Source organism: Heterodontus francisci, chromosome 6 (assembly GCF_036365525.1).
Source record: "Heterodontus francisci isolate sHetFra1 chromosome 6, sHetFra1.hap1, whole genome shotgun sequence".
NCBI lineage: Eukaryota > Metazoa > Chordata > Chondrichthyes > Heterodontiformes > Heterodontidae > Heterodontus > Heterodontus francisci.
In genome coordinates, this window is record NC_090376.1 from 119860800 (window position 1) to 119887617 (window position 26818).

Here is a 26818-nt window from a genome sequence, read left to right on the forward strand (position 1 = left end):
CATTTTACTGACCAGTCTGCCATGTGGGACCTTGTCAAATGCCTTACTAAAATCCATGTAGACCACATCCACTGCACTATCCTCATCAATCCTCCTTGTTACTTCCTCAAAACATTTAATTTAGTAAGACATGACCTTCCCTGAACAAATCCATGCTGACTATCCCTGATTAATCCGTGCCTAAGTGACAGTTTATCCTATCTCTGAGCATTGATTCTAATAATTTGCCCACTACTGAGGTCAGACTGACCGACCTATAATTATTTGGTCTATCCCTCGCACCCTTTTTAAACAATAGTACAATGTTCGCAGACCTCCCAATTCTCTGGGACTGCACCTGCATCGAGTGAAGATTTGAAAATAATTGTCAGAGTACACGCTATTTCCTCCCTGGCTTCCTTTAACAACCTGGGATGCAATCCATCCAGCCCTGGTGATTTATCCACTTTCAAGGATGTCAGACCCTCTAGTACTTCCTCTCTCATTATGCTTATTGTATCTAATATTTCATACTCCTTAACTACAACGTCTGCATCATCCCTCTCCTTTGTGAAGACAGAGACAAAGTACTCATTAAGAACCCTATCCACATCTTCTGCATCCATGCACAAGTTACCTTGTACATCTGATAGCCTCTACCCTTTCCTTAGTTATCCTCTTGCTCTTAACGTACTGATAAAACATCTTTGGGTTTTCCTTGATTTTATCTGCCAATATTTTTCACATCCTCTCTTTGCTTTCCTAATTTCCTTCACTCCTGTACTTTCTATACTCCTCTAGGCTTTCTAAAATATTATGTTTTTTGTGACTGTCATAAGCTTTCTTTTTCTGCTTTATCTTACCCTGTATGCTTCTAGATAACCAGGGAGCTCTAGATTTGGCAGTACCACCCTTTTTCTTTGTGGGAACATGTATGCACTGTGCCTGTAGTATCTCACTTTTGAATGCTTCCCACTGATTTTCCTTCAAGTAGCTGTATCCAGTCCACTTTCGCCAGATCACCTCTCAGCTTTATAAATTTGCCTTCCCCCAACTTAGAACTTTTACTCCCGTTCTATCTTTGTCCTTTTCCACAATAATGCTAAATCTAACTGTATTGTGGTCACTATCTTCAAAATGGTCACCCACTACTACTTCATCTACTTGCCCAGCTTCATTTCCTAAAACTAGAATTGCGCCCCCTCTCGTTGGGCTTATGTGCTGGCTAAAAAAGTCCTCCTGAATGCAGTTCAAGAATTTTGTGCCCTCTGTACCATTCATACTGTTTGTTTTCTAGTTGATATTAGGGTAGTTGAAATCCCCAACTATTAATGCCCTATTATTTTTGCACTCAGAAATCTGCCTACATATTTGTTCTTCTATCACCATCTCACGACTTGAGGGTCTATAATACACTCCTAGTAGTGTGGCTGCCCCTTTTTTTTTATTTGAGTACAACCCATACGGCCTCATTTGATGATTCATTTAGCGTATCATCCCTTCTCACAGCTGTAGTTGATTCTTGAACAAATGCTACATCCAGTCCTTTTTTTATCCCCCTCTGTATACTGCTTGAAAACTATATCCAGGGATGTTGAGCTGCATTTTTGCCCTCTTTAAGCCACGTTTCTGTTATAGCCATATGGCCATATTCGCTGGGGAAGATGTGAGTGGAAAAATTATTTCCACTACTTGGTGAATTCGTAAAAATGGGAGCATAAATTTAGGATAAATGCCGGAAGAGTGGTGGTGGCGGCGAAGGGTTATTGTCCTGCAAAGGGTTATTGGAATACTAGTGGCCATTTCAACTGCAATCTTTAAGAGGGAGTTAAACACTTGAAGAGTGCATGTAAAGTTCAAGCAAATGTAACTGTACAGTAGAATAGCTCCAGTGTGAAGCCAAGTGTGGCACAATCACAGTGGCCTCCTGCTCTGTTTACTTTTCAATGCTTAATAGGTTAACACTGTTTGGCACTAAAAAAACCAAAGAGCAAATTTCTCTGACACCTTCTTGCTCCCAATGGTCCACGATATTAGCCCAACAATTTGAGTGAAATATTTCATGTATGAGTTTTATGATTGTTATGTACTTTTAAGTATTATTTCATAACATTTAAATTATGTATTTGCATCACTGCCATGAAATCTGTACCACTGCAATGAACACCCAACCACCCCATGGACAGATCCATCAATGTACAACATGGTTTGCAAATCAAAGTCCTTTACATCAAAAAAGTTTATCAAAAAGCACATTCAGACATTTTGTACAATCAGCCATCCATATTTTTGGCAAACTACTTGTTTGAGTGGAAATTTTGTAAATGTAGCTAAAATAGAAAAATAATAATCCTGAAGTCACAAATCCATGGCACACAATAATGAAGAACAGCCTAAAAAAAGAGCCCAGTACGAAGTCTGCTCCCAAGTTCAAGTTACTAATAACGACGTCTGTTAAGTATTGTGGTGAATATTTATAAACACGTGATCCAACACACTAAGCTTTTCAGCACGTCCTTTTAATTGCAAAACACATGAAGTTTACTGAAATACAAAGTCTGAACATTAAAGGGTTTATAACACTTCTATAGGTATTCATTAAATAAAGACAACTTCAACTATGCTGGTTTCTGGAAATAAGTCAGCATCTGATAAGAGGAAGACTTTCAGTCTGATAAAAATCTTGATAGTAGTTGACTTTGAGGTGACCCGTTAAACGCTCACAGACAGAACTGTGGCAGGTCTCCAGCAGGTCAATGTTGCAGTTAATTGGAAATGTTTTCACTGTGGCTTGTGCAATACTTAACTACCAGGGGAGAGACCATGATCTTCTCCTTTGACCCTGGCCCAGGTATGCTTTGAGTAAAATGGCTGTAACCAATCTTAGAGCTTCAGGCCAGGGAGTGTGTGACACTGTTCGGGTGGTGGTGAAGGACAAGGAAGGAGATGCACCAGTTGACCGTACCTTCATCAAGAGAATCCTCATTGATTGCTGTGGATTCCAAGCTACGGACATCTTCTGCCTGCAGGACTTCCCCAGCAGTGGATATTTCGACGTGACGTTCAAGAACGTGGCGGGATGCATCAAGTTCCTGAAGGTGTTCAAGGAGAAGGGAAAGCAGGCGCCGCTGTCCATCCTCAAAGCAGAACCGCTCTTCATGCTGACATCACAACGTGACCGGGTGGTGACAATTCACCTCTTTTACCCCCATGTTCCTCTCGTGGATGGACTCACCTTCCTCGCCAGGTACGTCGAGGTGGCCGGCAGCAGCACTGATGTCAAGGACCCGTTTGGGATTTGGACCAGCAAGCGGCAGGTCAAAGTGACTTTGAAGGTCGAAGCCAACGGAGTCATCATCCATCCTCCCTCCAACTTCGCTATTGGGGGAAGTCGAGGCTTCTTGGTCGACGCTGGGCAGCCCAGAGTTTGTCGCACCTGTGGCAAATCTGGTCACGTGGCAGCTAACTGCAGCACAGTCATCTGCAAGAACTGCAAGAAGGAAGGCCATCAGACCAAGGACTGTAAGCAGAGTAAGTGCTGCAACCTGTGCCGTGAGGCAGACCACCTCTGCAAAACCTGCCCCAAACACTGCCTCAGTTATACTCAGGTGGCAAGGTCCAAGGAAAGGCCAGGAGAAGGAATGACAAATGCGTCTGGTGCTGGGAAGGAGACAAACAACCCTCTCCACAGCGAGGAAAGTCTACTTGAGAAGGAGAAGGGGAGGCAGCTGAAACCAGCGACCCAACACCTACCCTGCGCCCGGAAACCCCTCCTCCACAGACAGAATCAATGGAGGAGGCAGCAGATGGACAAACAGGCCAGTGGCAAGTGGTACAAAGGAAAACCACAAAAAACCCCTCCAAAAACAGAACAGGCCACCACCTAAACCAGTGGCAAGAGGAGGCTACCGTCTGAGACGGACTACAGCAGCTCCTCCTCACTGGACGAGGAAGTGCCGGAACGACGGCACCTGCAAAAGAAACGGCAGAACTCAAAGGAGCTGGAAGAGAAAGTCCCCCAACCCCTGGGCACTGGAAGTTGTGATGGGCCCAGTGCACCCCAAACCCAAAGCGCTGAACCTAGCAACACGCCTAGCACATCCCAGCTCTGGGACACAGAGAACAAAGAAGTGTCAGGCGCACACCAGCTCCGGGAAGCCGGGAGCAGTGATGTTTTCGAGGAGGAACAGAGGGGAAAGATACCAACAGCAGTGGACAGCCCAATCCTTGCTGCCTACAAGACCACCCCCCCCCCCCCACTGATGTCACCCCAGCGAAACAAACCCTGCATTAGAAACCAGGAGGGGTTTCTGAGCCCAACCAACGTGAACAGCTTGTGTACACTATGGGTATGCAGGAACATACCGAAGGACTGGGACTAGCAAGGGCAAATGGTATGGAATGCAACAACTAACTTAAAAATGGGTATGAAGATTGCTTCAATTAACACGCGTAGCATTAAATCCACTACGCGATGTGTTTCAACCTTGGACTGCCTCGCCAAGGTCAAAGCCGACCTACTGTTTCTGCAGGAGTTTTTTTTTAAAATTCATTCACGGAATGTGGGCGTCACTGGCTAGGCCAGCATTTATTGCCCATCCCTAAATGCCCTTGAAAAGGTGGTGGTGAGCTGCCTTCTTGAACCGCTGCAGTCCATGTGAGGTAGGTACACCCACCGTGCTGTTAGGAAGGGAGTTTCAGGATTTTGACCCAGCGACAGCGAAGGAACGGCAATACAGTTCCAAGTTAGGATGGTGCGTGACTTGGACGGGAACTTGCAGGTGGTGGTGTTCCCATGCATCTGCTGCTCTTGTCCTTCGAGGTGGCAGAGGTCGCGGGTTTGGAAGGTGCTGTCTAAGAAGCCTTGGTGCATTGCTGCCGTACATCTTGTAGATGGTACACACTGCTGCCACTATGCGTCGGTGGTGGAGGGAGTGAATGTTTGCACATGGTGTGCCAATCAAGCGGGCTGCTTTGTCCTGGATGGTGTCGAGCTTCTTGAGTGTTGTTGGAGCTGCACCCATCCAGGCAAGTGGAGAGTATTCCATCACACTCCTGACTTGTGCCTTGTAGATGGTGGACAGGCTTTGGGGAGTCAGGAGGTGAGTTACTCACCACAGGATTTCTAGCCTCTGACCTGCTCTTGTAGCCACGGTATTTATATGGCTACTCCAGTTCAGTTTCTGGTCAATGGTATGGTAGGCCCTAGGATGTTGATAGTGGGGGATTCAGCGATGGTAAATGCCACTGAATGTCAAGGGGAGATGGCTAGATTCTCTCTTGTTGGAGATGGTCATTGCTTGGCACTTGTGTGGCGCAAATGTTACTTGCCACTTATCAGCCCAAGCCTGGATATTGTCCAGGCCTTGCTGTATTTCTACACGGACTGCTTCAGTATGAGGAGTCGCGAATGGTGCTTAACATTGTGCAATCCTCAGCGAACATCCCCACTTCTGACCTTATGATTGAAGGAAGGTCATTGATGAAGCAGCTGAAGATGGTTGGGCCTAGGACACCACCCTGAGGAGTGTGGAATACCACACCTCAGCACCTACAGGCAATGGTGGTCCCAAGGGCTATTGATCTCGTCAGGGGGTAATGATTCTTGTTCCTCCAGCCTGGGTATTCTGCTGGCAACTTCACCATCTCCGAAGTTAAGGAGGTTGCCTCCTTGTAGCAGATGTAATGTACAACAATGCTCCGCTCCAGTTGATCAATGTGCACGCCCCGGTTCAATGCAGCGAGCAGCTGACCGTCTTCCAGCAGCGCCCACTGCTGCTTGTGACGTCCAGGCTGGTCATTCTAGGCGGTGACTTCAGCTGCATCATCGGTGCAACTCGATGATCCGACAGTGACGACAGCAAACTGGACGCTACATCCAGATTCCCAATAGAAACAGTAAAAGATGCCAAGCTGCACGACGTCTTCAGCAAACCTGCAGACGGAGCGCAGCACAGATACACCTGGTCAAGATCAGACGGGTCTGTCCATTCCAGGATTGACTTCCTGTGTATCCCATGCTGTCACGGTCAGATCCACTGACGTCGAGCCGGTATTCTTCTCCGACCATTGCCTCTTACTGGACGACTGTCGCTTACAGGATGACCAGCGGGTTGGCAGGGGCACATGGAAGCTCAATACTACACTGCTAACCCCAGAGCATGTTGAGGAACTCAAAAGGGATTACTAAGGTTGGAGAACCGTGAAACCCCTCTGAGCCTCCAGTTCACTGCTGGGAGGTGACCAAGGAGATCAAGAGGTTCTTTATCTTCAAAGGTGTTCAGAGGGTGAGAGAGACACAGAGGGAAATGTCCCAACCCCAGAAAAGACTGCAAAACCTGCTCCGGCTGCAGTCGATGGGGGTCCAGGGCAAGGAGGACCTCCATGAGGCGAAGAGCCAGCAGGTCTCGCTCTTTGCCACAGAGGCCTCCAAGATCATCTTCCGGTCCAGAGTCCGCTCCATTGAGCAGGATGAGACGTGCTCGGGTTATTTCTTCCAAAAGGTACACAGAGTGAGCTCTGTGATCAGCAGCCTGAAGGAAGAGGATGGCTCAGTAACGTCTTCGCAGTCCGACATACTAAGGATCAGCAAATCCTTTTATGCTGGGCTGTACGACGTGAAGCCCACAGACAGCAGAGCCTCCCACTCCTTCCTGTCATCTATCAGAGGTCTTAGATGACAGCATGAGGGAAAGACGGGACAGGCCGCCGCTAACTCTGGACGAGCTGACAAAGGCCGTCAAGTCCTTCGAGACAAATAAAACTCCCGGAAGCGATGGCTTACTGGTTGATTTGTATTCGGCCCTGTGGGACTGGGTCGGCCCAGACCTGCTGGAAGTATATGAGAGTATGCTTCTGGCCGGCAGCATGTCAGAATCCATGAGGAAAGGCATCATCACCCTCATCTACAAGCGGAAGGGGGAGGGGGCAGAAATCAGAAATTGGCAGCCCATCTCACTGCTTAATGTTGACAAGATTCTGTCCAAAGTCATCGCCAGTCGAGTCAAGTCTGCTCTGGAGTTGGTGATTCACCCTGACCAGACCTGCGCTGTACCCGGCAGGAAGATCTCTGATAGTCTCGCTCTACTCAGGGATACCATCGCCTATGTACAGGGGGGACAGGAGGGTGGACACCTGCCTCATCAGCCTGGACCAGGAGAAGGCTTTTGATTGGATATCGCACACCTACATGATGGACGTGCTTTCCAAAATGGGGTTTGGAGGGGGAATCTGCAATTGGATCAAATTGCTCTACATAAACATCAGTAGTGCAGTCTCAATCAATGGGTGGGAATCAGAAAGTTTCCCGATCCAATCTGGAGTCAGACAGGGCTGACCTCTCTCCCCTGTCCTGTTTGTTTGCTGTATTGAACCCTTTGCTGAGTCTATTAGGAAGGATGCGAGCATAAGAGGGGTGACTATCCCAGGCAGCGGAGGCACTAGGGTTAAAACCGCCCTGTACATGGATGACGTCGCCATCTTCTGCTCGGATCCGCTGTCAGTTTGCAGACTGATGGGCATCTTCGACCAGTTCGAACTGGCCTGACTGATCTCCTTTGTCCCCTTCACCGTCAGGTCAGACTACCTGAAGATGCTGGGGATATGGTTCGGAAGGGCCGAGGCGTGCACCAAAACCTGGAGGGAGCGAGTAGCCAGGATACACCACAAGCTGAGCATGTGGGAGCAGCGATCTCTCTCCATTGTGGACAAGAACCTAGTCATCAGGTGCGAGGCGCTCATGTTGTTGCTGTACGTGGCACAGGTCTGGCCCATACCCCACTCCTGCGCCGTGGCGGTCAAACGAGCCATTTTCCGCTTCATCTGGGGACCCAAAATGGACCGGGTCCGGAGGGACACCATGTTCAAACCTCTGGATAAGGGCAGGAAAAATGTACCCAATGTCACCCTCATCCTGATGACCACCTTCGTGTGTGGCTGCATCAAGCTGTGTGTAGACCCCCAGTACGCAAACTCCAAATGTCACTACGTGCTGAGATTCTATCTGTCCCCGGTGTTGCGAAGGATGGGCCTGGTCACATGGCCACGGAATGCTCCATCCAGTTGGACCATGCCGTACCACCTATCCTTTGCGGAAAAGTTTCTGCGGAAAAACACCTCTGACCACCAATCCATCAGGCAGTGGTCTGCACGGAATGTCCTCAAGGCCCTACGGGAAAAGGAGACGGTGGATCCTGTCGGATGGTTCCCCGAGCAGACTGCCAAAGTCGTTTGGCAGAATGCCTCATCACCAGAACTTTCAAACAAGCACCAAGATGTAGCTTGGCTGGTGGTGAGAAGAGCCCTCCCCTTCCTGCACGCCCAGAGTCTCACCCCCTCCGCCCAATGCCCTTGAGGTGGCTGTGGTGGGGAAGAGACAGTTGCCCACCTACTTCTGGAATGTGACTTTGCAAAGCAGGTGTGGAAAGAGATGCAGTGGTTTGTGTCGCAGTTCATCCCAAGCAGCTTTGTAACACAGGACTCTGTGCTCTACGGGCTGTTCCCAGGGACACACACTGAGATAAACATCAACTGCTGCTGGAGGACTATCAATTCAGTGAAAGATGTTCTTTGGTCTGCCCAAAACTTGCTGGTCTTCCGGCGCAAAGAGTTGTCCACGACGGAGTGTTGCAGACTGGCACATTCCAAGGTCCAGGACTACGTGCTGTGGGACGTACTAAAACTTGGGACAGCCATGGCAAAGGCTCAATGGGGAAAGACCACTGTGTAAGGTCCCCCCACCAAGGTGATCTGAGGGGCTGGATCCATGGAAAATCCCTCGGGTTGTATCCAGCAAATATGGGTTTGCTGCAAAATGTACATGGCACGTAAAATGAAATGGAAGGGTTGTGAGGCAACTCACTCCTGTATTGAAGGAAACTGATCTCCTGTGAACTCCTTGTATTTTCGACTGAGTACTGTTTTGAACTGTTTAGCAATGCATTTTTTTTTTAAAACAGATTTTTATGAATAAAGTATATTTTGGAAATAAAAAAAAGTGGCTTGTGCAATACTAATACACATTTTGCAGAGTGAAAATCTTTTTCAAGGAAATTTATTTGTAACTCCAAAAAAATCACCAGCTCTGAATCTTCATTCTACTGAACAATAAGACATTTAACAGCACCATAGCTGAGGAATAAAAACCATGTAAACAGCTCCCCTAACATAGAATGGCTGAGGATTTAACAAGGGACAGAGATCAGGGTACGGAACAGATAAGGGAAGAAATTAAGGGAGATTGAGCTAAAGGCCTGCTCCCCAACCCGAACTCGATGACATGGGCCGGGGTTGGGTCGCCATTCTGGCTCCGGCTTTCAGGCTCGGGTTGGGTCCGGGTTGGACACACACAGTATTAATTGGACTTGAAAGGTTGTTTAAAAATAAACTGATTCTGAATCAGAAGATAGGTATAGGTAGAAACATTCCAGTGGTCGGATCAGGCATGGGAAAAAATAGAGGGACTCTGGCCGGGTTGGACTTGTGTTTCTGTTGGGTTCGGGTAGTTTTTTTTTCTGACCTGAGCAGGCCTTTACATTGAACTGATCGCACTGCTGAATAGATCTTATGATGCCTTTTCTGAAAGGAAGAGAGGTAGCATAGTGATTAGTTTTGAAATTGGACAGAATGTTAATGTGTAGGAGATGACACTCGAAAGATAAAGTGAGGGATAAGCTGCATTCCAGGGTCAGAGGAACAGAAGGTACTTTCTCAACATGCAGCACGGGCTAGACATAGCTGGAAAAGACTGCACAGGTAGTAATGAGAGACTGCAGACATGTTTGAAAATAAGGGCAAGGGCTCTGTAGTTGATATGCTGATTTGCCCATTGACCTTTTAAAGCACATTTATTTGCACACGTTCTTTTCATGGTGATTACAGTTGCTTAGACCGGATAAATTGATAACACTTTTAAATTGATTTAACTATTATTGTAAAACTAGGAGGTTCTGCTTTCTACTACCTATAATAATAAAGGAGGTGTTCTAAACTCAACAACTTATTAGAATGCTTCAATAATGGCACCCACCTGTCAACTGGATTGTTTTGGTTATAATACAATAGTGCCTCAGTATTTTAATACAGATTTTGCATTTCTCCCCTCATTTATCTACAATATTGTTTTCTGTCATGAGAGTGGGTGATTCGTGTCTACCAAGATCGTAAATTCAGTCAAGTTAATCAACGAAGAGGGAGCTTCACCTCATCCTTCGCCAGAGATTAAACTACACACAACATAAACAAGTTGATACCAAATTTGACCCTTCTTTTAGCCTGTATAAATAATTTACTGAACGTAGAATTTTTGAGTACATCAAAACCACACAGTGTTACAGCACAAGAGGTAATTTAGTCAATTGTGCTGGCTCCTGACTACAGCAATCCAAATGTAATCCCCACAGCCCTGCTCTCTTCCCCATAATCTGCATCTTTCTCTGCTTCAAATGTTCACCCAAATGTTCTCAAAACATGCAACGGTCTCTGTCCCAATTTGTTCCCATGGCAAAACATTTCATACTCCAATAACCGTTTTTTAAAAATTCTCCTAACCTCTCCCCTCATTGAGGATTCTAAACTGATGACACCTCAAACAGAGAAAATAGTTTTACCCTGTTCACTAACAAAATCTTCCCTAATCTTAAATGCCCTATTTTCTGTTCCCTTAGAAAAAGACCCAATAGGAAGAGGGGCAGGCCACTCAGCTCCTCGAGCTTGTTCCGCCATTCAGTTAGATCATGGTTGATCTGTAGCCCAGCTCCATTTACCCTGCTTGGCTCCAAATCCTTTAATATTCTTGTCAATCAAGAAGTTATCAGTCTCAGATTTTAAATTAAGCAAGCTAGTATCTACAGCTTTCAATAGAAGAGCATTCCACACATGTACCACCCTTTAGATGAAGTTTCCCAATTTCTCTTCTGAACGGCCTGACTGATTTTAAGGTTATGTTCCTATGTCCTAGACTCCCTCTGAGGAAAAAGTTTCTCTCTATTTAACCTATCAATTCCTTTCAAACTCCTAAAAGCTTCAATCAGATCACCCCCTAACCTTCTATATTCCAGGGAATACAAGCCTAGTTTATGTATCTCCTTGTATCTAACTTGAATCTCCTCAGCTTCCCTTCCCTTGCATCACCCTGGATCTAAGCTATACGCACTGTATGGCTTTACTGCCCCTTCAATAATGGGGCAACCAAAACTATACACAATATCCCAACTTTGGCCTAACAAATATGTAAAAAATTCTTTACCACTTTCTTAATGTCCCTATTTATAAAGCCTGAAATACTGACGACTAGGACTACAACACATTTTGTGGGATTATGATTTCCTGTTCCTAAAATTTTCCCCTAGTTTAAAAAAATCTCAAAGCAAACACTGAATAGATTAAAAATATTTATATTGCAGCTACAAGTACAGTTAGTTGAAAACTGGAATTTTCAATAAGGATATGTACTGTTAAACAGAGACTAACTTTTTCTAAATGGCAACACTAACAGGAAATTGAAACTCTTGAGAAAGCTTGTTCATTAACAGGTGCTACCTTACTGAAGGCCATCTCCCATTAACAGAAGGGTAAAGTCAAACTTTGGTTGCTGAAATTTCAAAACAGAAGCACTGCAAAGAGTGTAAGGAAAGGGTTAATTTGATGATCCTGATGTCTGTTAACGACTTCTAAAAAGATCTGTACACATGTGCTCCAAGGTCCCTCCTTTCCTCTGCACTTGCAAAGTTAAAGTCAATATTAAGTCACCACTGGGTTAATGATCCTAGGCTGGCCTTAAAGCATTGGTCAGTTTAGTCACAACAGTAAATCTAATTTAAAAGACATGCCAGTGCATCCTGCAGTCGATAGCGTGCAAGAAAAGCAGTAATGTTGGCAAAGGAAAACATCTGGGTTGACTGGTACAAAATTGTACTGAATCAAAGACAGACTTAAGTAATTAAAACTTTCACCTGGTAGAATATGTAATAAATGCGAAACTATCAAGATGATAAAGTAGGAGAGTAGTACCAGTCTATGGAAAAATAACTTGTTAAAACCAAAGGGATGTCAATTGAATTCTTTTATACAACTGTATTTTAACTTTTACACAATTATGCAATACAGAATTGTGCATACATAGAGTAAGAGGAATGTATAAAAACTAGTTGTTTGTCATGAGAATTTAGATTCATAATGGCTCAAGATAGAGCGCTCAGGACATTTGAACCCCCAATTAACGATTAGGTCTGATTGCAAATATCATCTTTTAAGAGTATGTTTAAGTACCGTTAAATGTACTGGTAAATGTACAGGCGCTGCACAAATGACTACTGGCAACACCTTCTTCTTCTTTCTTCTTCTTTGGCCTCCTTGTCTCGAGAGACAATGGGTAAGCGCCTAGAGGTGGTCAGTGGTGTCAGTCGCTGTGAGGCAACTATGGAGTGACCTCTCCATGGCGCATGCCTGGCCTATGCAGTCATATTCAGCTGGCCTCAGACACCGGAAACATCAGAGGAATGCATGATGGCATTAAGAGAGCTCTTGGGCCAACAGTCAAGAAGATCGCCCCCCTCAAATCTAAATCAGGGGACATAATCACTGACCAACGCAAGCAAATAGACCGCTGGGTTGAACACTACCTAGAACTGTACTCCAGGGAGAATGTTGTCACTGAGACCGCCCTCAATGCAGCCAAGCCTCTACCAGTCATGGATGAGCTGGACGTACAGCCAACAAAATCGGAACTCAGTGATGCCATTGATTCTCTAGCCAGTGGAAAAGCCCCTGGGAAGGACAGCATTACCCCTGAAATAATCAAGAGTGCCAAACCTGCTATACTCTCAGCACTACATGAACTGCTTTGCCTGTGCTGGGACGAGGAGGCAGTACCTCAGGACATGCGCGATGCCAATATCATCACCCTCTATAAAAACAAAGGTGACCGCGGTGACTGCAACAACTACCGTGGAATCTCCCAGCTCAGCATAGTGGGGAAAGTCTTTGCGCGAGTCGCTTTAAACAGGCTCCAGAAGCTGGCTAAGCGTGTCTACCCTGAGGCACAGTGTGGCTTTCATGCAGAGAGATCGACCATTGACATGCTGTTCTCCCTTCGTCAGATACAGGAGAAATGCCGCAAACAACAGATGCCCCTCTACATTGCTTTCATTGATCTCACCAAAGCCTTAGACCTCGTCAGCAGATGTGGTCTCTTCAGACTACTAGAAAAGATTGGATGTCCACCAAAGCTACTAAGTATCATCTCCTCATTCCATGACAATATGAAAGGCACAATTCAACATAGTGGCACCTCATCAGACCCCTTTCCTATCCTGAGTGGTGTGAAACAGGGCTGTGTTCTCGCGCCCACACTTCTTGGGATTTTTTTCTCCCTGCTGCTCTCACATGCGTTCAATTCTTCAGAAGAAGGAATTTTCCTCCACACAAGATCAGGGGGCAGGTTGTTCAACCTTGCTCGTCTAAGAGATAAGTCCAAAGTACAGAAAGTCCTCATCAGGGAATTCCTCTTTGCTGACGATGCTGCATTAACATCTCACACTGAAGAATGTCTGCAGAGTCTCATCGACAGGTTTGCGGCTGCCTGCAACGAATATGGCCTAACCATCAGCCTCAAGAAAACGAACATCATGGGACAGGACGTCAGAAATGCTCCATCCATCAATATCGGCGACCACGCTCTGGAAGTGGTTCAAGAGTTCACCTACCTAGGCTCAACTATCACCTGTAACCTGTCTCGAGATGCAGAAATCAACAAGCGCATGGGAAAGGCTTCCACTGCTATGTCCAGACTGGCCAAGAGAGTGTGGGAAAATGGCGCACTGACACGGAACACAAAAGTCCGAGTGTATCAGGCCTGTGTCCTCAGTACCTTGCTCTATGGCAGTGAGGCCTGGACAACGTATGTCAACCAAGAGCGACGTCTCAATTCATTCCATCTTTGCTGCCTCCGGAGAATACTTGGCATCAGGTGGCAGGACCGTATCTCCAACACAGAAGTCCTCGAGGTGGCCAACATCCCCAGCTTATATACCCTACTGAGTCAGCGGCACTTGAGATGGCTTGGCCATGTGAGCCGCATGGAAGATGGCAGGATCCCCAAAGACACATTGTACAGCGAGCTCGCCACTGGTATCAGACCCACCGGCCGTCCATGTCTCCGCTTTAAAGACGTCTGCAAACGCGACATGAAGTCCTGTGACATTGATCACAAGTCGTGGGAGTCAATTGCCAGCGTTCGCCAGAGCTGGCGGGCAGCCATAAAGGCGGGGCTAAAGTGTGGCAAGTCGAAGAGACTTAGCAGTTGGCAGGTAAAAAGACAGAAGCGCAAGGGGAGAGCCAACTGTGTAACAGCCCCGACAAGCAAATTTTTCTGCAGCACCTGTGGAAGAGCCTGTCACTCTAGAATTGGCCTTTATAGCCACTCCAGGCGCTGCTCCACACACCACTGACCACCTCCAGGCGCTTACCCATTGTCTCTCGAGATAAGGAGGCCAAAGAAATGTACTGCGAGCTTAATAAATCTGTGATACTTGATATTCAATGTATAAGAACCTTATTGATCTGCGGAGTAAACTACAATTAAAAGCACCTATCCTCAAACAGGAAACCAACTAAATGTACTGATAGACTAGTCATATTACACAGCTAGTATGGATGCCAAGCTGGTTCATGCAAACTGAGGTCTAGCATTCGTGCTAACACAATCCCTTCCCCTCTCTTCCAAAATTGCCTCTGAGCCCAACCACATTTACACCCTCAGCATCTTTTACATATGGGAGGCAAGATGCAAGGCCGCCACCAAAACTTGCGAAGGCAGAGCTCAGGTGTCCATCTCAGTGGGAGAATGAGGTTGCTGGTAAACTGGCTGATCAAAAAGTTTTCCCTTAAAACGTTATTAAGGCTGCGTACGGTGACAGCACAAGTCCCGGCCAGAATGCAGTGTTTGGGAATTCCCCAATCAATGAATCCTGGAGCGCATACTGCTGTAATGACTGGAATTGATTTTATGCACATTATTTGCATTATGTAACTATCCTCCACTCACTGCATTTTGCTACAGAAATAGTCCTGCTTTTAATCAGGAGATGTGGCTGTAGTTTTGATCACAAGTTTAGTTTGCTGTACTTCATAAAGATTCTTTAATTAGATTGTTTGCTGAGTAAATAGACCCCCTTATCTACCTGTCCTGCTACGTTCAGGGATCTGTGGATACGCACTTCAAGGTCCCTCTGTTCCTCTACACCTCCCAGTATCCTGACTTTTATTGCATATTCCCATGCTTTGTTTGCCCTCCTCAAATGCATTACCTTGCACTTCTCTGGATTGAATTCCATTTGGCACGTCTCAGCCCATCTGATCAGTCTATTGATACCTTCTTGCTGCCTACAGCTTTCTTCCTCACTATCAACCACAGGGGCCAATTTCAGTGTCATCTACAAACTTATTAAATCAAGCTCTCTACATTTAAGTCTAAATCATTGATAAATACCACAAAAAGCAGGGAACGTTGTACTGTCACAAAAACAGCCATTGACCATTACCCTTTGCCTACTGCTACTGAGCCAATTTTGGATCCAACTTGCCACTTCCTCTTGGGTCCCATGAGTTTCTAAATTTTCCGATCAATGGTATCAGCACTCATACTGGTTTATTAATGGGGCTTGTGGTGATAACACACTGAAAGTCACTACAACAGGCACATTCAGACATTTTAACCCAAGGTCCCCTCCGTTGATCACTGGTCACCAAGACCCAACAGCCAGTCCCTGCGTCCCATTACAAGACTGCGAATGGGAGAATCAGCAATGAGAACAGAAAGTGCCAGAAATACTCAGCAGGTCTGACAACATCTGTGTAAAGAGATGAAGGGTCACAGACCTGAAACATTAACTCTTACTCTCTATAGACAGATGCTGCCAGACATGCTGATCATTTCTGGCCCTTTCTGTTCTCATTTCAGAGTTTCAGCATCCGCACTATTTTGTTCTTATGGGAGCATCAGCATGTCCCTCGTCTTCATCTCTTCACCATAGCACACACATATGGCAGAAACAATATTTCCCCCATCACTCTCCTGACGAGCTGCCCAGTGAAAATGGTGGCGAGGTTGGGATGCAGCAGAGTGCATCTCCATGTGCAAATTAACCAGTATTTGGGCACAAGTGAGGAAAGCCCTACTTAGCCCAGCCAGAATGATGCAGAGCTATCCCGATCTATCAGTCCCGCACACATCAGTCTCAAACTGATAGCTCAAAGAGTTATGCTGGAAACAAAACCTAAATCTGCCTAAACTTTTCTTTAAACCATGGAAGGCCTCAATAGATGCACAGAGTAAATTTAGACAATGCAATTACAGGGCAAGAATATTTTGATATTAACTTATTTAAGTTTCAAGAGAAAAAGGTAGGCCTAAACAGTCTACTCCTGTTACTATGTTGATAAAAACTTTACCAATCCTTTTATGAAATCAAATGTTCTACAAAGTACGTATTGCACGAATGGGGAAAAAAATTGCAGCATACCTTTACTAATTTTATTTTGAACTAACAAATATTTAAGGTACCACACATTTTCATTTTACTGCAACTGAACTGACCTAGATAGAAGAGCCTGGGGTTTTCTCCACACGTGTGCCCAGATGCACACAAAATTAGGACACAAACAAAACACATGTCTTTGAAAAAAATGGGAAATTGTGCCAGTAACTGCATTGGCATCAACTACAATATGCCCATATCTTCTCGTTTATTTCAATCTTCCCATCAAACTTTGTGTCCAAACCATTTTCCACCAACAAAACTGGACGTCACATCCCAGACTCTGAAATGCGAGCATCCTCCAACTGGGTTTGAGAGTCTCTCAACACTGATCAAGTTTCCAAATAGAGCATGAAGCAGAAATATGTCTGATCCTTTAAATGCAATTATTTGAGATCTGCTCTGTATTATCTGTTTCTTTTAATGCATTTTTATGGCAAAATGTAAGCCACATTAAAAGTTGAAATGCTATCCCAATTACAGGTTATTACACATGTTGTGCCTGATGTACATGAACGATGGTTAGAAAAGTTGAAACTAAACTTTCAAGACTCAAAGAAGAAACATACAGGTGTAGATTTGGCATTTCCTTGGGCTCCCAATATTTCAGCTGGTATATGCCAATTTAAACTCATTATAAGTTTGGGCACATTCTAATGAGGTTGGGAGGACACTAGGGCATTTTCAACATTTGCAAAATGGGTACAATTTCGGATGCAACTTTTAGGTTGCACCCACAGAGAAAACTCCACTATAACATGTTTAAGAGCGCAATAATAAAGCTCCCCAGATAGGCTGATTGAGTTAGTGAGTTGCCAAGCCACTATGACTGGGTAGGTCTAAGGACTGATTCCTGATCAGGGGTGTTACTTCATCTCAGCTGGAACAACTGTCAGTGCACAATTAGCCAACATCACAAGTTAAGGGATAATCAAAAAAAGCACAGGCAAAGTTCTTGCTTCTGATCATTATCCAGTGATCCCACTGGCTGTGCACATGTGGATACTGGCCAATGATAGGAATGATTTGGTTGTAATTGGTACTCTCTAACAACAGTCAAATAGCCCATCAATGCCGGCTAACTTCACATGAACAGACACACGGATTATGTTCTAGAGGACAGCCAAAGCAAACGGCTACCTGACTTCAGTAAGGAAATTTTAAAGCTAAATAATTTAACAATTTGTTTCTGAAATTTAGAAACATTTATTTCACACTCCTAAACTCCCTAAGGTGGCGATGGGTCATCCTGAATTGTTTCTACAACTGAGTAGCATGCGAAGCCACTTTAGAGGACAGTGAGTCAATCACATGGCGTGGATTGGAGTCTCATGAAGGCCAGACAAATTGAGGTGGCAGATCCCCTTCCTTGAAGGACATTAAATGAACCAGTTGGGGGTTGTACAACAATCCAGGTAGTCACTTTTCTGGTACCCAGCCAACAAGTTCAGTTTTGTAACTTGCCATAGTTGGATGTAGAGTCAGAGTCATAGAGTTATGTAGCACAGAAACAGGCCCATCGGCTCATTGTGTCTGTGCTGGCCATCAAGCAACTAACTATTCTAATCCCATCTTCCAGCACTTGACCCATGGCGTTGCATGCTGTAGCGTTTCAAGTGCTCATCTAAATACTTCTTAAATGTTATGAGTGTGCCTGCCTCTACCACCTCTTCAGGCAGTGCGTTCCAGATTCCAACCACCCTCTGGGTGAAATTTTTTTTCCTCAAATCCCCTCTAAACCTCCTGCCCCTTACCTTAAATCCATGCCCCCTGGTTATTGACCCCTCTGCTAAGGAAAACATTTTCTTGCTATCTAACCTATCAATGCCCCTCATAATTTTGTATACCTCAATCAGGTCCCCCCTCAGCCTTCTCTGCTCTAAGGAAAACAACCCTAGCCTTTTCAGTCTCTCTTTATAGCTGAAATGCTCCAGTCCAGGCAACATCCCGGTGAATAAAAGCAAAATACTGTGGATGCTGGAAATCTGAAATAAAAACAAGAAATGCTGGAAATACTCAGCAGGTCTAGCAGCAGCTGTGGAGAGAGAAGCAAAGTTAATGTTTCAGGTCAGTGACCCATCTTCAGAACTAGCAGATATTAGAAATGTGAAAGGTTTTAAGCAAGTAAAGCGGGGGTGGGGCAAGAGATAACGAAGGAGAAGGTATAGATAGGACTAGGTCGCAGAGAATAACCGACCAGAAGGTCATGCAGCAAAGGCAAATATATTAATGGTGTGTTGAAAGACAAAGCATTAGTACAGATAGGGTGTTAATGGACTGAAAGCTGAACAGCCACAAGTACTAACATAAAAAAAGTGGGTAGGCAAACTGAACAAAGGTAAAATAAAATAAACACAAAAATATAAAAAAGAAAAAATAACAGTAAAATGGGGGGCCCGTCATGCTCTGAAATTATTGAAGTCAAATAAAATCCTGGTGAATCTCCTCTGCATTCTCTCCAGTGCAAGCACATCCTTCCTATAGTGTGGTGACCAGAACTGTACACAGTACTCCAGCTATGGCCTAACTAGTGTTTTATACAGCACCATCATAACCTCCCTGCTCTTATGTTCTATGCCTCTGCTAATAAAGGCAAGTATCCCATATGCCCTCCCTAACCACCTTATCTACTTGTGCTGCTACCTTCAGTGATCTATGGACAAGTACACAATTTGAATTCACATCTGGGCTGCCATTCCAGTGCTACAGCCCATTAATGGTTTCAGGAGAGGGGCACGGAAGAAATTGAGGGGAAAAGGAAGAAAAATATCCCATAATGCTCCCATAAAATTGCATTTATTCCTGAAATAAAACATCCCACCAAATAGGCACCCTCCATAACCTGAAGCAGTTGATAGTTCAGCAGGGGGCGGAAATCTCAAGGAGAAAAAAATAGCCATGTCATCCTGTTACCCAATGTCAGAAGACTGTAACAAAGAACACATTTTCACTTTTTACACTGTTGAAGTATTTAAACAGGTAGGCTGTAGCTGGCCAGCGAAGAACACAAGATAATCAGTACTGAATGACAAGTCGACGACAACTGACCACTTGACTTAAATCCAATCTAAAATATTCGTTTGCAGATCAAATGTATTGGTTGTGCTCTAACATTCAACACCCACGTTATCCAATGCACAATCATAACATGCATCGAAGCTGTTCTCAGAGTCAGAGCAATAAACAGGCAAATATGACATTAACTAAAAGTCACAAATTGACACCAAGTTCCAGTGCAATTGCCAAGATACATGACGCTTCAATATTCTGTGACCTCAGAACACCAAACTAATTCAATACACCTCAACTCACACCAGGTTATATACCCGAGCCATGTCATACCTAAACAGCAGAGCACCAAGCTGACACTAGATACCAAGCATTCCATTCCCAACCAACAACTCACTGAGCACAAATTTTCTACCCAGTTAACAAAAAAAATCCCAAGGAACAGTTTTTACAGCCATGACAATACTTATTTCATTCAAAGGGGAGATTCAAGGGGTTCAGGATAACCATGTTCCCACAAAGAAAAAGGGTGAGGCCCCTGGATGTCAAGGAGCCTACAGGGTATGTTAAGGCAGAAAAGGAAAGCTTATGTCCGACACTGAGAACTCAATACTACAGAAAGCCGAGAGGAGTATAGAAAGTGGAGGGGGGAAATCAAAAAGGAAATTAAGAAAGCAAAGAGAGGGCATGAAAGAATATTGGCAAGCAAAATCAAGGTGAACCCAAAGATGTTTTATCAATACATTAAGAGTAAGAAGATAACGAAGGAGAGAGTAGGGCCCAAAAAAGACCAAAACGGTAACCCATGTATAGGAATGGAAGATATTGGTATGGTCCTTAATGAATACTTTGTGTCTGTCTTCACAAAAGAGGGGGAACGATGCAGATATTGTAGTTAAGGAGGAAGAGTGTGAAGTATTGGATGTGATAAACATAGGGAGAGAGGAAGTATTAATGGGATTAGCATCCTTAAAAAGTTGATAAATCACCAGAACCAGAAGCAAGAGAGGAAATAGCAGAGGGTCTGACCTTCATTTTCCAGTCCTCACTGGATATAGGTGTGGTGACGGAGGACTGGAGAACTGCTAACGTTGTACCTCTGTTTAAAAAGGGAGTGAAAGATAGACCGAATAATTACAGGCCAATCGGTGTAACCGCAGTAGCGGGCAAATTATTGGAATCTATTCTGAGAGACAGGATAAGCTGTCACTTAGAAAGGCACAGGTTAATCAAGGATAGTCAGCATGAATTTAAGGGAAGATCTTGCTTGACCAACTTGATCTAATTATTTTGCAGTAGCAACCAGGCAGATAGATGAGGATAGTGCAGTTGATGTGGTGCACATGGATTTTTGCAAGGCTTTTAACAAGGTCCCACATGGCAGACTGGTTAAGAAAATAAAATCCCATGGGATCCAGGGAAATGCAGCAAGGTGGATACAAAATTGTTTCAGTGGCAGGAAACGAAGGGTAATTGTTGATGGCTGTTTTAGTGACTGGAGGTCTGTTTCCAGTGGCGTTCTGCAGGGCTCAGTACTGGGTCCCCTGCTTTTCGTGGTGTATATTAACGATTTGGACGTAAATGTAGGCGCATGATCAAGACGTTTGCGGATGACACAAAGACTGGCCATGTGGTAGATAGCGAGGGGGATAGCTGTAGGCTGCAGAAGATATTGATGGTCTGGTCAGATGGGCAGAAAAATGGTAAATGGAATTCAACCTGGAGAAGTGTGAGGTGATGCATTTGGGGAGGTCAAGCAAGGCAAAGGAATACACGATTAATGGGAAAATACTGAAGTGTAGAAGAATGAAGGGACCTTGAAGTGAATGTCCACAGATCCCTGAAGGTAGCAAGACATGTCAATAAGGTGGTTAAGAAAGCACATGGAGTCCTTTCCTTTATTAGCCGAGGTATAGAATATAAGAGCAGGAAGGTTATGCTGGAATTGTATAACTCATTGGTTAGGCCACAACTTGAGTACTGTTGAGCAGTTCTGGTCAGCTCATTACAGAAAGGATGTGAGTGCACTAGAGAGGGTACAGAGGAGATTTACAATGATGTTGCCGGGACTGGAAAAATGCAGCTATGAGGAAAGATTGGATAGGCTGGGGTTGTTCTCTTTGGAACAGAGAAGGCTGAGGGGAGATCTGATTGAAATGTACAAAATTTTGAGGGGCCTGGTTAGAGAGGAGGTGAAGGGTCTATTCACCTTGGCAGACAGGTCAGTGACAAGGGGACACAGATTTAAAGTGATTAGTAGAAAAATTAGAGGGGAGATGAGAAAAACTTTTTCACCCAGAGAGTGGTGATGGTCTGGAACTCACTGCCTGAAAGGGTAGTTGAGGCAGAGACCCTCAACTCATTCAAAAGGAGTCTGGATATGCACCTCAAGTATCGTAAGCTGCAGGGCCACGGACCAAATGCTGGAAGGCGGGATTAGAGCAGGTGGATCGTTGTTTGGCCGGCACAGACACGATAGGCCAAATGGCCTCTTTCTGTGCCTTAAACTTTCTACCATTTTATTTCCCATTACATTGGAGGACCAGTCAGCTAAAAGCTGTGTGTTTCTAGGTAAAATTGCAAGCCCCAAGCTAGAATGGAGCTTATAACTTGATACCTCAGTTTCATACTTAAACGTGAAGTCTTGAAATTCAGTTAGCACTCCAGTGTGTATATTTTCTAGGAGATTCTTGAAACTGATCAATACCTTACAAAGCCCCACTGCCTCCCCTACAGAAAATGACTTTTTGAACTGAACTCAAGATTCATGCTGCTCTTCAGGCTAACTAAATCACTCATTACTAAATGGGACAAAGTGTCTCTATGATTAATTATTACTCCAAACTCGCCAGAATTATGGCTTTTTGTATTAAGGGAAAACAATGTGCAGGAGGAGATCTAATTCTTTACATACCTCAAGTTTAGGGAGAATGAACTCTCGCACAAAGCATACAAAGATGAAAATGTATTATACAAAGAATATTAGCACATGGCAGTTAGTGTAGTACATACCAGGAAACGTGATCATTTAAAAAGTGTACTGGCAGTTAAAATTGAAACTCGAAGAATTTACTGCAAAATACTGGTTTTCATTTTAGAATTAAAATATGCCAATTGGTCTCTAAATGAAAGATGAATACTCCAGCCTTGTTAAAATACTGATTCAAATCATGGTTGCCAAGTATGAGGATTGCAGGAGGAATTCCTATTTTGTTTACTATTTTGTTCATTTTTCTTTATCCTTCACTTTTGAACGAATAGGGGGACCTGACTGAGGTATACAAAATTATGAAGGGCATTGATAGGTGAGATAGGAAGAAACTTTTTCCCCTAGCGGAGGGGTCAATAAGCAGGGGGCATAGATTTAAGGTATGGGGCAGGAGGTTTAGAGGGGATTTGAGGAAAGAAATTTTCACCCAGAGGGTGGTTGGAATCTGGAACACACTGCCTGAAGAGGTGGTAGAGGCAGGAACCTAACATTTAAGTATTTAGATGAGCACTTTAAATGCCATAGCATACAAGGCTACGGGTTAAGTGCTAGAAAATGGGATTAGAATAGTTAGGTGCTTGATGGCCGGCACAGACACGATGGGCTGGAGGGCCTGTTTCTGTGCTGTATAACTCTGTGACTATGAAGTTAGCTGCAGGCTTCATGCAGGCTACCCTACTACAATAACTGCTTCACTAGTATTACAGACAGTTGGTCTCACGCACACAAGTCAATTCCAAGACTCTCTAAATACAGACATTGTTTTCTGCCCACCCCAGCCCACGAACCTTCAGACTTTATAGAAAATGTTCAGTTTCCAGCATGTCAATTTTTATAAAGGTACACTTAGGAGCTTTGAGGAAAACATGAACACTCTGCACTGCCACAAGATCTTTCTTCTCTTAATCACGTCCTCCAGGAAAGAGAGATGAAGTATGTCAGGAAAGCTAAAATTCTCTAAGAATTCCATGAAAAGGTTTACACAGAAAAGACACACAAATTATTAGGGTGAGGATATTTGAACTTGATGCCTCACTGCCAGTATTCAAAAGCCTTTGACTACTTTACCCTTTTTCCTCATTTGATGTTTCATTTATTCTGCTTTACACATTTAGGGTTTATAAAAAATATGCAGAGTCATACACAAATTTTTAATTGAGAATCTCCATTCTATGTTTGACGATCAATTTTAAAAATAAATCTCACGAATTGTAAGAAGTCACAAATGCACATAAAACAGAGAATCAATCAGCAAGTAATATTGACATCGTGCAGAAACCAATTTCGGATTATACATTGATGAGAATACCATATTACAATAAAAGCTGCACATAACTGAATATTTTATTCCTGTTTCAAAGGAGAAAACCATCAGCAACACTTTGTACATTTACTATAAGACATTTCAGCATGAAATTCCTCCTATTTAAAAGTTCTCTCAGTATCAGATATACAATAGGGAGTTGCACAATGCATTCATGTTTTTCTTCATGACTTGTAAAACTACTGTTTCACTTCCCATTACTGGTGCAAGACACCACTCAACTCCTCCATCTCACCCTCCCTACTCTTTTTGGAGATTCATGTCATCATGCAGTGATACAGCAGACCTTCAGCCAATTCACATACCAAGTACATGCAAATGCGTAGCATGTCAACCTGAGGAAAGATGACAGAAATGGACCAAATTGTGTTTTATTTTGATGTGGTGGGGGCGGGGGGGGCAAGAGAAGAAAGACTGGGTAAGTGTGAATGAGTGAAAAAATCTGAGAGAAAATGGTTTGAGGATGACTTAAAGCAAAATGCAGTCTGATCAGTGGGGAGAAAGCAGTGAACTTGTAATGTGGCCACTAAAATAAAAGCAAAATACTGCGGATGCTGGAAATCTGAAACAAAAACAAGAAATGCTGGATTCACTCAGCAGGTCTGGCAGCATCTGTGGAAAGAGAAGCAGAGTTAACGTTTCGGGTCAGTGAAGGGTCACTGACCCGAAACGTTAACTCTGCTTCTCTTTCCACAGATGCTGCCAGACCTGCTGAGTGAATCCAGCATTTCTTGTTTTTGTTGTAATGTGGCCAGCATTGTGTAGGGAGGCATACTGTAGATTTGCAAAAGAGGATGAAGAGCGGGGGAGGTACTCAGACTGGGAGAAATGAAAATAGAGCAGTGGAGAAAAGAGAGATAGGGAGAAGAGATGAGGGATTACAATCGTGACAAGGGGGTTGAGGAATCAGGCATAAAGGTGGGCGAAGAGGAGGGAGTGAGGAAGGGGCTGCAATCCTGCTTCGGAGTGGGGGAAAGAAGGGCTGCAATCCAGCCTGAGGGTTATGAGGGAGGAGGCAGGAATATGGGGAGGGAAGGGTGCAATCCAACCTTGGAGTTAACGGGGGAGGGGTTTGAGTGGGAGCAATCCAGCCAGTCTGACAGGGAGAAGTAACGCCTCGGTACCCTCCCGTCTTATTTCCTGCAGCTCCACAAACCGAATACCTATCCCCGGGAGCTGTTAAGGGGGGAAATCACCTGCCCCGGGCTGGGGGGGGAAATTACCTGCCCCCGGGGCTGGGGAGGAATCAGCAGGCTCCTGTCCGCCAGCCCAGGCTGTGTTGCCAGTGAGAACCCCAAGTTCGGCCTGCAGTCTAGCGTCACTCACACACCCACCCCTCTCCCTCCGGGGCGCTTATAAGGGACCCGTTCTCTGGGTATGTGGTTGTGTGGTGCGGGAGCTGCCGGGGCTCGGCTCGGCTCCGGCAGCCGACTCCTTACCTTCTTCACCAGCTGTTCCCCTCAAGCTCCTGCCGTCCACTGACAGTCAGCTGACTCTGGCGCATGCGCACACCTCCAGCCTGGAGGGGGTGGGGTAACAGAAAATACCCATTTCACTCATATTTCATTTAATATTATTAATTCTGGCGCCGATTAGAATCCAAAAATTGGAAATAAATTAAAAATAATACATTCCTCGCCTTTTCTGAAGTGCAGGGGAAAGAAAATGATGCAGTGACGTCACTAGTAGTCAACCATTCGTCATCAATTCCAATTCCAAAAATATTTTTAAACATACAAATTAATTTAAAATTTGATTACCGCCGTTTTAAAATTGTTTCATAAGTTGATCACGTTTATTTATCACATGATTAATTACAATATCTTTAAAATCCTGTCCCAGTCACCTGATCTCACGCCGCAATTTTTTTTAAGAAAATCATTTTTTTTAAATAATGCAACGGAATAACATAAATATGATCCTAATGGGTGTTTCTTGGGAATTGTAGAAGTTTGATTTCTACGCGAAGACGGATAAAAAAATGTTAAGCCGGAGGAGTGTCAAAAGGTCACAGACTGTGTGCGTCGTTCTTTCCGCTGGTCTCAATAGTCTGTGTGAAGGCGGCTTTAAAAATATTTCATGCAGTTTAAAAAGCAGGGGAGAAGTTCAAATCGACGCTGTTTGGTGTGAATGATTATTTCTGAGGGGATTAATTGGGTTCGGATGGACTCAGATTGACTCGGTTGAACTCGGGGTGGATTCGGCTCGGCTCGGGAAGACTCGGGCAGACTCGGCTCAGTTCGGGTAAACTCGGTCCCCGGCCGATCGTCTGTCCCCGGGGAGGAGGAGGTCAGGGGTCGGAGGTAAGAGTGGGTGGCGCGGAGCGGAGCGTGCGCGGCGAGTGGCATGTGTTAGAGGCTGAAGAGTTGGGCGATTTACCTCCATCCTCCTCCCCACCGCTCGGTCAGCAGGTGAAGACGGACAAGCGCCCGTCTAACATGAAGGGGTGAGTATTCCCGGCGAGCGAGTGGGAGAGGCCTGGCCTGTCGGGGCTTTATTCCATCCTCTCTCCCTTCAGCGGCCTCGGGGAAGCAGCGGGAGTTGTTCCGTCAGAGTTTTTTTTTTAGTTAAGTTGTTGATGGAGTCTGACTCCCGCGGCCTCTCTCTCGCTCTCCCTGTGTCACTCCTGGTGTAGGAAGACCTATTCCACCCACTCTGACTCTGGGTGTTGTACTCACACTCACTCACAGCCTTATTCCGGAGCAGAATCATCTACCTTCCCCATGGACATTCCCTCCCCATCCTCCTTCCATTACAATACTTCACTGATGGGTCACTAAATCCCCCACAATAATTGGCTCCACCACTTGTTATAGTTTATGATTTATTATTTATATATTTGCACATTGACAGATTGGAAGCTTGTTGGTTGCTGTGTTTCTGTGAATTACCTTTTTCTGTATAATGCAATCTGGGAATGCAATCTTTTTTACCTCTGATTGTTTGTAACATTTCCAAAGTCTGCCCGTTGGAGGTGGGCAC

General features: G+C 44.7%; 2 protein-coding genes across 3 annotated transcripts in view; one reads left to right on the top strand and one right to left on the bottom strand.

The window, feature by feature from the left end:
* atp6v1ab (ATPase H+ transporting V1 subunit Ab) overlaps nucleotides 1-25349 on the bottom strand; it is a 63084-nt gene extending 37735 nt beyond the window's left edge. The window contains exon 1 of the mRNA XM_068034193.1: nucleotides 25276-25349. The gene's annotated coding sequence lies outside the window, so the exon portion shown is untranslated. The remainder of the gene's footprint in view (nucleotides 1-25275) is intronic.
* Nucleotides 25350-26100: 751 nt separating this feature from the next.
* naa50 (N-alpha-acetyltransferase 50, NatE catalytic subunit) overlaps nucleotides 26101-26818 on the top strand; it is a 34256-nt gene continuing 33538 nt past the window's right edge. Inside the window, exon 1 of one of the 2 annotated variants that reach the window (XM_068032924.1) lies at nucleotides 26101-26282. In XM_068032924.1, coding sequence (XP_067889025.1) covers nucleotides 26275-26282 — 8 coding nt within the window. In that variant the 5' untranslated portion in view covers nucleotides 26101-26274. The remainder of the gene's footprint in view (nucleotides 26283-26818) is intronic. The other variant, XM_068032925.1, reaches the window with a different exon arrangement.